The sequence below is a fragment of the Melozone crissalis genome, unplaced genomic scaffold (genome assembly GCF_028551555.1).
Source record: "Melozone crissalis strain CALT ecotype California unplaced genomic scaffold, PUWL_Pcris_2 ptg000018l_1, whole genome shotgun sequence".
NCBI lineage: Eukaryota > Metazoa > Chordata > Aves > Passeriformes > Passerellidae > Melozone > Melozone crissalis.
Window position 1 is genome coordinate 9,525,655 of NW_026535796.1, and position 12,233 is coordinate 9,537,887.

Consider the following 12,233-nt stretch of genomic DNA (forward strand, 5'->3'; position numbering starts at 1 on the left):
CCAGCTCAAACACTTGACCAGTGAAGTCCAGCCACTTCAGCCTCTTGTATTATTCTTGGCATCTGTAAGCTGAAAATCAGTAGATTTAAGAAGGAGAAAGCCTTCCTTTCAAAATGCTCAGGACAAGTACATTCAGACCACTGTGTTTTCTATTTACATATAAATTCTTTGGCAACAATTTTCTAGAAAGCAGAATTTTTTTGCTATATAATACTTTATTGTCTCCCCATGAAAAACTGATATCTTAGAAAATCTATAGCACTTTCCACTATAAATAGTATTGTTCCAGATTAAGGATTAGTTCCTCCCTGAAGAAAAACAGATTTTAAAAATCTGGTCATTATCTGATAACTGTTTATGTAGTAACACTAAAATAAAACAGAAAAAGAAAATCATTCAGTATGTGGTTTGTTATTGTCTAGAATGTTAGTGTATGTTTATACAATAAAAACAACATAAGTTATCCTAGTTTGTTTTAAAAACCTTAGTAATAGAAATAAATTGCTATCTGCAGATTCATAAACAGAATGCATTTTTTTTCCTTCTAAGTTCAAGTATTATTAGAATATTATTATTACTATTATTATTATTATTACAGGAGCTCTAAATCCTTGCCATTTTGCCTGTTTTACATAATTTTGGCCTTTTTGAGAAATAAGTTGTCATCATTTGTTCAGGGGCAAAATCAACGTGGAGCTTCCAGAAGTTTTGCCTGGTGGAAGACAGCCTGGCAATCCTTTGGCTACTGTGGGTAACTTCCGCATGTTTGAGACTAGTGGTGTGGATACAGCAGTTGCACGATTTCTTGGTTGGCTGATGTACTTAATTTCCCCCTGGCTCCCAACACTCAGTCCTGTTCAGAGGAGAAAAGTGGGAACAACCCAACCCAGGCTTGCACCACATCAGGAGATGTCGTCCTCGTTCCCTGCCGGTACTGTCAGCTGCTCGTAGGTGGGCAGGGTGTTGTTGGGGAGGAAAAGCTCGGAACTGACGCTGCTGTTGCCTCTCTGAGATGATCTGTTGTTGCCCTGATCCCCCTGCTGACGGGAAACCAGATGATGCAGCATGTCCGTGATGAGGTTCAGCTTCTGGTCCATTTGTGTCACCTACAAAGGCAAAGGGTAGAGTTCTTTAGGAGCAGCGTGCAAGAAAATTGCAACAAACAGGGTAGGATACGTGTAATATTAATTAGGATCACAGCAACCTCTGTGAAGATACCACAGATTCACAGAGATCATTAGAAATTTAATACAATAGGTCAGGGTTGGATGGGGACAAGCTTGCTAATACCCACCTCTGGTGTATGCTTTGACACTTACTTTATATCTGGCTGAACACATGACAAATGGGATTTTAAAGAGATCTGCTGGAATAGAGAACTAAGTCCCAGAACTGAAGTTCTGTGGGCTTTTTTTGGTTAGTATTGTGTCCATATATTTTTTTTTGTTAAATGATAGACTTGTAGCATGCTTCTATGCCCTCATAATACCAATATGCTCCAGTAAATAGCTGCTTGACTTGCAGTGATCTAATCAACTCTTAAGCTGGGACTGAGTGATGCTCTTTCCTACATTTGGGTTCAATTAACAACTCAGGCCACAAAATGCCCATCGGTGTTTTTGCTGCCATGAGTGAATAGCAGCTGGGAGTGGGACGTGAGTCAGTTTTATGCTCTCAAAACTCAGTGATACAGCATTCCCTAGAACTGCCATCTGAAATGACATGATCCCCAGCAAGACAGAAACCAAGAATTCTAAGATGGCTGAAAATTAATTTCTTGACTGGGGGACTCCAGGTTCAGCCTGTATCCACAATGCTCATTTTCTTCTTTAGACAGAGACTCCTTAAATTATTTAATTTCTCTTCTCCCCCCACCTCCTTTTTTCTGGAATTTCTTCTAATATTTAGGAGAAAATATAATTAAAAAGCTGATACCTAAGAGAGGTTAGGTTATGGATGTTTTTGGCATATATTTGTGGTACTCAAAGGAAAATTGAGAATTAGGTGTTTCTAGGAATGTCACCCCTTTTATCTGGCATTGGGAGCCTCCTCTCTGCACTGAGCAAAATATCCCAAGGGCAAGATAGGCACTTCTAGCTTCAAAGTCCTGCCCACTCTCTGACCCTTGGTGTGGTAAAAACATTGAAATTAGGCAGTAAGACTCTGCCTTATGGTCTCCTAATTGCTTCTTCAAGCATAGTAAGAAATCCTTGATTTTGTCATTGCAGTCTCTGACCCATTGATCCACAGGGATCCTAAAACACTGAGTAAATTCTAGGCAAAGAGATGTAGTACTTTTTAGAAAGGGAAAAGAAAGCAAACAGGAAAAAAAAACCTGTGATAGGAATAAATTGTTGCCTAAAATATCTGCTAGAAAGTAGTGGAAGGCACATAAAACTGCCAGAGAGAGCATGAGTGGGAGCAATTTATATGTGCCTGGCTGTCATCCAAATATCACACAGGATAGTAAAAGACAGTAAGGCTGAGCAGAACATCAACAAACCTGGAGGATTTCAGCAGAGACTAAAATGTTTTTCCACCATAGAGAAAATGCTGGGTTTTTTCAAACACTTTGTACAACTGGTAGGGAAGCAGATACAGTGATTTAAAAATATGAGGTGCCAGAGATTTATACTTTGCAGCTGGTTTTGAAAACATTAGGCAAAGCACCCTAGATGGTACATGAAACACTAGTAATTCTGGATGGAAATGACTGTTGAAAGATGAGATTCTATGAAATGAGGAAGCTGAAGAACAGATAAGTTCAAGATTTCTAGAAGGAAACACAGATGGAAAACTGAGCATATCATCAGGTTCTCATTTCATCACTGTTCATTCCCTCCCTTAAAAAAAAAAAGACACATTTTGCCCAAATGGTGCCCATTACAGATGGCAAACTCGTGATGCTCCAAGTGTCACAGCACAAATCAATGGTAGTGAAACCTACAAAAATAACTCATTCCTGCATCCCCCACTGCCCAGGTATTGTTTGTTTTCTGAGACAACTCTTCTGGAAGCACTGCAGTGAAAGCCTCCACACAAACAGCTATCTTCAGAATCCAAAAGACAACTTTTCCTTCTACAAGAAATATCTTTTTGCTAACTATTCTAAATGAACTGGGGGATTCTTATATGCATATGTGTCTTAATTTGTGATTCCAGGCAGGGATTACCAGAGGGAACACAGGCTGGAGATATATCTGGAAAACGTGCACTCATGAAACTCTTGCAGTGATGAACTATTGAACATGACAGTAGGTTGGACTGAGATCTGGATAGTCCTTCAACAGCTGTGCATCTTGGTGATGAAGTACTGGGGAGAAGTGAGAAGTGAATATTCTTGCTGGGAAATAAATTCCCAGAGATAATTGTCTAATTTCTTCTAGGCAACAAGGCCTGGCTGCTGCAGCTGTGGAGTGCAGGAGGCCCACAGAAGCAGAGGCAGGAGCTAAGTGCTATTGAGCTGAGCCAGATGAGATTAAAAGTAAAGACCTTTGTCGTCCATGTTCCTGCTCTTTGGGGTAGGGCTCTAAAGCCACAAAGATTTTGTGGAAGGAGGTCCAGAAAGCTGTTTGTGTTTAGTTGTTTAATCAGTTTTGCTTTCCATTTCCCAGGGGGTTCAGTGCCCCTGAAGGGCTTGCTCCAAGACATGCTGGACTCAGTGGTAGATTTTGGCCAGCACAGACTCCCATTGGCTTCAGTGGGCTCTGTACCAACCTTGGACTGAATCACCAATCCCAAATAGAAATATGTTCTTTGGATGTTACAAGAGTCTGGATTTCTGTACATGGATCTTCTGATTCTCAGGGCTCTATCAGAAAAGATGACATTGGCAAACAAGGCAGCAGTGGGCCCCCATTTTTAATTGTGCCAAAGGAGTATCTGCTTAAAGTATGAGATATTTTAAAAGGAGAAGTAAGAGCCACCAGAAGGCAGCTTCTACTGTCATCACAGGCCTCTGTTGTACCAGAAAAAGAGGCTTGCTGGTGAACAGCCTGGCTTATTAACATGCCCAATCTGCCTGTCATCATCCAAACACACATCCTGAAATACATCATTCACTTGCTTGCTGCAGAGATAATTATACCCACTAGAAAAATGTCATTGTGTGCAATATCCTTTTTATTAAGCCAGCTTTAGGCAGTTAGCATGGAGAAATGTATCATCCCCCCTGAATCATACTTTCAAACACATTTACTTGATTAGAAATTAGCTCTGATGCCAGAAGGAATAAAAGTAAAGCAAACAGAAAAACTGCTGATGTTGCTCTAATCTTAACCGCTTTGAACAACTCTGATCTCTCTCCTTAAAACAGCAAACATTGTTAATTACATAGAAAAATAACTCAGACTGATTTGTTTCCTTTAGGAAAAACTAAGTAAGCTCTTTGTAGCTGATTTATGTTTCATTAGAAGCATGATGTTTGGATGATCAGATTCTTTATATGCAAAATAATTTCCTTTGTATTTCACAGTTGTTGGGAAGAGGAAGCAGTGTTTGAAACTTCAGAAATTACACACCACAGTTATTCCTAAGTCTGACTGAAATATTGTATGAACACAAAATCTTTCCATCCTGTAAGTTAAAAAAAAAGTAAAAACCCAAGGATCATAGATTGAGCACAGATGGAGAGAAGATTTAAACAATTTTGAATCTATCTCTTAGAAATGAATGAAATCCCATCCATGCAGTGCACTGAGAAAAAAAACAACCCAAAACCAAATAGTTCCTCGTGAAGGCTGAAAGGTTAGCACACAGATCTTAAATGTCACATCATGAGGAAAAGTTAAAACATGCAGATATAATAGCCTCTCTCCATCTCTCCTGTAGGCTTCCTTCAGGTGCTGTGGAAGGCCACAAGTAGGTCACTCCAAAGCCTTTCTTTTCCAGGCTGAACAATCCCAATTCTCATAGCCTTAGTGACATGCATTTACAAAGGTAATAATATTTGCAAAGGGATCAAAGGCATTCCAGGAGGTGCTACTGAACAAGACAGAGACTGTTCTTGCTGAAAGAGCAAAATAATTTCCAATTAAAATTGTCTATTATTTTTTATCTATTAAAATTCACAAATCTTCACACTATATTGACTTGAAACACTTTGTAATTTTAAGCTTTCAGAAAAAGTTCATGGTATGATCTGGAACATAGTATGTAGCAAAGAATTTATTTCCTTGATTTTAAAAACAAAACAACCAAACCAAAACAAAACACAGAAGCCTGGTTGGCTCCAGGGACAGCTCCAGGGACAGAAGGGTCTCTTTTAAGCTCCTCTGTAATGGAGAACTAAAGGGTAGCACTTTGGAGACCTACTCCCAAAACTAATTATAGGAATTTACCAGGAAAAGGCAATGACAGACACAATTACAGAGCTGAGTGGAACAGTATTTTCAGCCACGAGAAGCTGAAGGACAAAATTTTGAGTTTGGCATAATTTCAGCCACAAAGACCACAAATTATTAATAGATTATTCCAAGTATTGCTCCATAATCTGTAGAGATCAAGGCTGATTAATACTGTTGATTAAAGCTGTGTCATCTGCTTGTCATTCTCAGACTCAGAGATTTTAAAAGTAAATATTAAGGGTAAAAATCACAGTCCCTTTGAACAGAATGCTGTTTTATAACTACCTATGTTCTTAACATGGTTCACTGATTAAACAGATTGTTTTGTCCATAATGAAGAGAATTCTTATCAGCTCAGTGGGTTCAGGGGGGCTGTCATTGTTCCCAGTAAAGAGAGCCAAGCATGAAGCTGCTAAAGGAAAAGAGGGAAACCAGGATGCAAGCAACACTTAGCTGAATGAAAATGTGATAAAGGAAGATTTCAGCTGCTTTTACAACATTAAACTCCCAAGTCTGCTGCCCTGACTTAAGTAACATTCATTCCTGTGGGTGCAGCTTTTTGGCTCAAAGAGAACTAATTCTTTAAGGCACTTTTTCAAAACAGCCAAAGAAGATTGGGGAGACCTTCATGTATTCAGCACTTTTCTAGTGGCCTCTTTCTAAGGAGGACCCTATAGTTCTGCAGTGTAGCAAACTTCTAGTGGAATAAAAAATGAAGTTTTCTTTGAGCATCTCTCCATGTTGTATCAAATCTCTAATGTGTCTGCTGTTCAGGACCATACTGAGTAATAAGGTAGCTTTATCTTTCATAAAAACACACAAAAAGGTCCTTTCTGCCAACAAAATAATCACCAGGCACACCAATGACTCAGCTGGAAAGAAGATGAAAGGCAAAAAGTATTCCAGAACTTATGATACCTGTTAATGGCAATGTTATGAAGGAATGTATCAATATTCAGTGGTACTTAACACTGAGACTGTTCTGGAAGAAAACATGGTTATAAATCACAGTTGCCTTTGGTGGGATTCTTCCTATTTAAGTTCTTCAGAATATTTGAGGAAGCTTCAGAGAGAAACTCCCCTGGCTCCTCTTCTTGCTAAGTCCTCTCTCACACGTTGATATCAGCATTTCTAAAAGTCAGTGCTTCATCCCAGAGCATAAAGGTTTATGCTCTGAGGACAGGAACAGGAATGATGTTAGGAGTGGCTTTCTAGAGGAGCTCAGGGATAGGTATGGGAATCCTCACAGAGAACTGACTTTAAAGCTTTCTCTATGATAGTGGCAGTGGTTTCAGTATTATTAAAGAACGTTTCTTTCTTCAGGTGCATGATTCTTCAAAAATCATGGAATGTGCCTCCCTTCCACTTGCAATGCCCAAGATCCCAGATTCTTGCAAAATCCCCTATCAGAACTTCCATCTTTGATGTGTTTGTTTTGTTGCCTGAGATGAGGCAGCAGTTTTACTGGAGGTTATATCCCTGCCCCTGAGGTGTTTAGAGGAGAATGCAATCTGCATGAAGGGAGATTTGCTCTCCAGACTGTCTGTACTTTCTCTTGAGAGTTGGCCAAAGAAGAAAATATGTGTGTGGCGTCCAGGGGAAGGATAGAAGAAGTGGAGCCAGTGAAAGAAACACTCTACTGTAAGATTGATCATTGCTCAGAAAACAGAAGGGCTGAGCTTCTGAGGAACAAAATTGACAGGTTTTGAGGGTTACATGAACAAGTCTCTTTCTAGTCAATTAAGACATTATATGAACACTGTAACCACTGTCTTAACTGACAAATAAAATGGGTATTTTTCAGAATAAAAAGCATCTTTGGAAAGAAAGGCACTTGCTACACCCTGAGTTCTACAATCAGCTCTATTGCCTAAAGCTATCAGTGACAATCTCTGCTTTGAGATACTAAAAATTGTTCTGTTTTTTCAATAAACTGAGACTGTTGCTGCTCTCGTCTTGCTGTGTATTTTTATAGGAAAATATTTATCTTACACTGCTCAAAAGCATAAAAAACCACTTATTTTTTGTAGTAAGAGCCCTTGAACAGCTGCTGAGAATTCACCATTGATCAGGGTGTGCTGCCTGTGCATTCAACAGAAGGGGATGACCCTGGGGAGAAAATTTTGAGCCACTGAGCCAGGATCAGAGCTCAGCAACAACCAGGATTTATAAACCAGTTGCTGGCTCTGATTCTCCAGAAGTTATCTTGATATCAGTGAACTATTACAAAGGGCTTGACTTCTACAGTAAATTTCTAATGTACTGTAAAGAAACTCAATTTTGTACCACAGTTTTTAAAAATTCCTTTGGGAATTAAACTAGCAACACAGCACATAGCCATTTGGTTACTGACTGTAATACCTGTAGCACTTTAAAGTAATTTTTGTTTGTTTGAAGAATTTTGTTCTGGTTGTGCAGCACAAGATCTAGAGTAGCAAATGCTCAAGCTATAGGAAATGGGAGAAATTACACGGTTGATTTATGCATCTGTTCTTTCTATTAGGATTAGGGAAGCAATTTTGATTAGCAAGTAACTAAACTGCAGAGAATAATTTTTCTTTTCCAAATGTTCTTTTTCTCAAAGAAAAGAATGTTTTTCTAAAAGCTTCCTCAAAGTTTCTGGAAATATGACACTTCTGGTTAACTATTCACTGAGCTCCATTTCTTTAATGACTCTTAGGAGAGGGTAGGTTACAACTATAATGTCATTTTTCAGATTAGGTGTCTTCCCTGAATTATATTTGAAACCAGTGGCAGTAAGAGACATGCTCTGATGGGTCAAAAACGGAAAAACTTCTATGAAAAAGCTACTTCAGTAATATGTGATGGAATAAATAATATAATATGAAATACTGCAGACCAAATAAAGACTATTAGCAGCAGGTTATCAAAACTCTCTTCTATGATACTGCCACTTTTCCTTATGAAGAAATAAGCAGCAACAACAGATGTTGTGCTTATGTAAGAGAGCAACTCCTTTAAGATTTTAAAAATTTTGAGGAATAAGTAGAAATCAAAGGTTACAAACAAATTAGTTTGGTTTTTGACAGGTCACCTTCATAAGATTATTCATCTATAACTTGCTGCTTGACTGACAGAAGCAAGGTAAGATGAATACAAACCACTCCTAACAAAGAGGTCGGTAGGATGCTGGCAATTGGGAGAATTAAATTACAGGAGAGTGAAATGCATTTGGTCATGGACTGTTAGGGAGTGTAAGACCTTGAAAGATTTTGGAACAGCACTTCTTTTAGGAATTTTTTTTTCTGGGTTCAAGGTGGAAGAGGGGCAATTTAGGCTAGGTGTAAGGAAGAAATTCTTTGCTGTGAGGCTGGTGAGGCACAGGAACAAGCTGTACAGAGAAATTATGGATGCCCCATCCCTGGAAGTGTTTGAGGCAGGCTGGCTGGGGCTCTGAGCAGCCTGGTCCAGTGGAAGGTGTTCCCATGGCAGGGGGCTGGAACTGGATGATCTTAAGGTCCCTTCCAACCCAGGCCATTCTACGATGATTCCATGATTCTTTTAGAAGTGGAGAGGATTCAGAAGGGCTTGAGGGTAAAAATGTTGGGAAGGGATAACCTAAAATGCTGTTAAGTCAAGACAGGAGTGAGGACCATCATGGATGTGGCTGCAGGAGATGGTCAGAAGCAGGGCTGGAAACAGCTGCCCCTGAAGAAGAGAGCAGAGAACTGGGGTCCCTGTTCAGCGCTTTTGTTGCCATTATTAACAACTTGCAAAAATATTTGGCTTCTTTAAAGCAACCAAACTGTTGGAAATCAGCTTTTCCTGAGAGCCTTTCTTTAGTTCTAGGTGTAGTCTTGGGCCATGAGACCCATCTGCTGCCTCACCACTCCCCAGGCCTGTCCTGCTGGCCTCCCAGCACTCAGTCCATGCCCAGATGTGTGCAACACTCACAGATCTCTCTGGCATCCAGAAGGCTATAGCCAAGCAATTAAAATTTGTGGTTGACTCTTGTTTTAGATAAATCAGACGAGACTTAAAACACATGGAAATTTTCAAGTTAGAACAGCATCCAAAATCTACAGTCTCTGGCCCAGCACTGCCTCAGGATACAGCATTTTTTTTTCTAAAATATTACAAAGGTCAGATTTTTTTTTAACCCTTTCCTCTAAATTAGCAGTGTATCAGTAGATAAACAAGGGAGTTTGGAATACTTTTCCCTCCTTGCATGAAGCCAGGAAAGTGAAGGTGAGGGTCTATAAATATAACTTTCATCAGAAACTGCCAGAGATGATCAAATCCCCCTATCCTATTAACTGAATACTCTGATATTTTTAAGAATTAGCTTATCTTCATTAACTTTAGCCCCACCTTCAGGAAACAGTATCTCTCTGACCAGACACAACTTTCCTCCCTCTCTGTTTGAAGATAAGACATGAGTTGGCAAGAAGGGAGGGATTTTTTCTTTACAAGTGAATCAATGATATCAGAAGTATTAGAAGTTAACATATCTGCAAAAATCGCTGGATATCCATCCAGCACCATAATCATAAACAGCTTTCCAAATTATGTTTAAATTGAAATCCAGCCTTATGGAGGATGGGAAACAGGCTTGAGATAACAAGAAATATAGAGGAAATATTGATCAAAGAAACCAGGGAAAAAAGCCCCTTATCTGTGTAATAGTTTGAATAGTGTTCTAGAATAAATGATGGTCACCTGCAGGGCCAGGAGTTGGACTTTGATGATCCTTGTGGGTCCCTTCCCACTCAGGATGGTCTATGATTCCATGTTTAGTGCATCTGCAGCACTGTGCAAACTTGGGTGCACCAAAGCACAGCAGATAAGTCCTGTCATTGCCAGCACAACGTGGGGGAAACTGAGGCAGCACAGCCAGCGGCCCACCTTCAGATACAATAAACATTCCGAACATCAACTTGGATGAGTGTCTCTAAAAAAACCTTAAAAATACTCTCCCTGTCCTGGGCACATCTTCCAGTCTCAAGGAAAACCTCACAGCACTTTTCTGGTTTCTATTATCGAGACAGGGGGTTGGAAAACAGGTTGGTTTCTCATTCTCAATCACCTTCTTGTCCAGCAAAACGTTTCTCCGTGGGGTCCCTCTGGTTGGGCACCCTGGTACCTCTCTGCAGAGGAAAGAAAGGCTCTCTGTTTGGCTAACAGGCACTTGTATTTCAGATGCTTCAGCTCCACAGATGTGAAGAAAACTCCCCGTGGCTCTTGCCTCTGGAGGACCCTTTTTGCTGGCTGTGCCGCGGCAGTACAGCCTCTGAATATCACTCCATATTTTCCTTGTCAGGAGTTTGGCTGTCAGACAACAGCTTTCCCCAAGCTGTAGATTCCCATTCCCCGTGTGGAACAGTGGCATATTTACAGCACTTTGGGGTTAAAAAGTGTAGAGTACAAGACCCAACTGGCATAAAAATATGTCCAAAACTCCTCTCCCCAACAAAATAAACCCCAAATCAACCCAACCCCCACTGTCCCCCTCCCCCCAATAAAGAAAACAAAAGTGACTAATCTTGACCTCTCTCCAAAGGGGAATGTTTTGCTTCTTGAATCCTTGGCTCTGGCTCTTGTATGATACTGGGACTATGACTAATAGCCTCTTGCCAGAGTACTGCTGATAATTTCACCTTTGAGTAGCTGTTCTCATTCTGGACCATCATAGTATGCACTTAAGTTGCCAAGATTTTATTTAAAAAAAAAAACAAAGAGTAAGATATACACTCATAATCCCCTGTGTTAGAAATACATTTTTCAGCTTTAACTGTAAGGTTTTGCCTGACAATTTTTCCTCCTTCCTCCAAACTGTTATTTTTCAGATGCCTGCTACGAAATGGTTCCCTTTTTCCTTCCTTTCCCTCAAACACATTTTCTAATTCAAAACAGATTTGAGACTGCTGCTCTTTTTAAAGCAAATCTGCCATGTATCATGTCGTGTTAGGTCAGCACTGCTTATGTTACGCTTTGCACTTCACCCAAATGAGGCATCCATGCTGCTTTTCAAAGGGAATAAAGCCAGACTAGGTGCAGTGGCTTTCATGGCTGGAATAGATCCACATGTTATGGATCTGATCTTATGGCATGACACTGGGGAGGACATCACTATCTGCCTTTTTGCTCAAAAAGTTAAAAACAAGGACAACTTCAACTGTTATCTCAAAAAAGTGGGTTTTTTTGGCCAGCTCCTTTTTCAGCATCCAGATTCTACTAGTTATTTATAATTTGATAGTTTCTATATGGGCAAAAAGGGCGAAACCCCCTAAGTACTTAAAATGAGCTTAAAAATGAATAACCGTATGATGACTTCTGCAGCAATCAAAACTGGAAAGGTAAAAAGAGTGGGGGAGAGAAAGGGAGAGAAGCAATTACAACAACAGTGAGTTTTGAGTGAATTTTCCCTGAGGGCTGCTGGTAATTAAACTAACGGCAACATGAATCTCTGTTTGATGTGGTCATGAATTTGTTTTCAAAAGAAAAATCTTTAAAAAGATTCTTTCAAGAGAAATTTTTAGAGAACAAGCTCAGCATGAATAATTAGACCAGAAATACTTTGATAAATATTATTATGGGGAAGTCATTTATGGGCCATGGCATCCCAAGGTTAGAAATCCTGATGATAAATACGGAGGCAAGTTTGCACCCATTTTGAACACACAAAACCAGGGCTGTGTTCCTTTTGGCTTGAGGCTGCTCCTCAGAAAGGAGGCGGCCTCTTGTTTTGCCATTGCATTAAGCTTTACAAAGACACAGATGCAAGACAGAAAATTTCAGTGGGAAAGCTCAGTGGAACGAAAGAAAACCACACACAATTCCAAAGACACTTTTCATTCCCAGGGGCTGCACAGAGATCAGAGGTGAAATTCAGTGGTGATAAAAAGTCTGTGAGCCCACTCTACTCCC

At 39.9% G+C, this 12,233-nt stretch overlaps 1 protein-coding gene across 1 annotated transcript in view; it reads right to left on the minus strand.

Annotated features, from left to right (window-relative positions):
• Window positions 1-622: 622 nt before the first annotated feature.
• The window catches only part of KCNQ1 (potassium voltage-gated channel subfamily Q member 1), a 329,070-nt gene continuing 317,459 nt past the window's right edge, over window positions 623-12,233 (minus strand). The window contains exon 18 of the mRNA XM_054275920.1: window positions 623-1,106. Within this exon, the coding sequence (XP_054131895.1) occupies window positions 903-1,106 (204 nt within the window). The 3' untranslated portion in view covers window positions 623-902. The remainder of the gene's footprint in view (window positions 1,107-12,233) is intronic.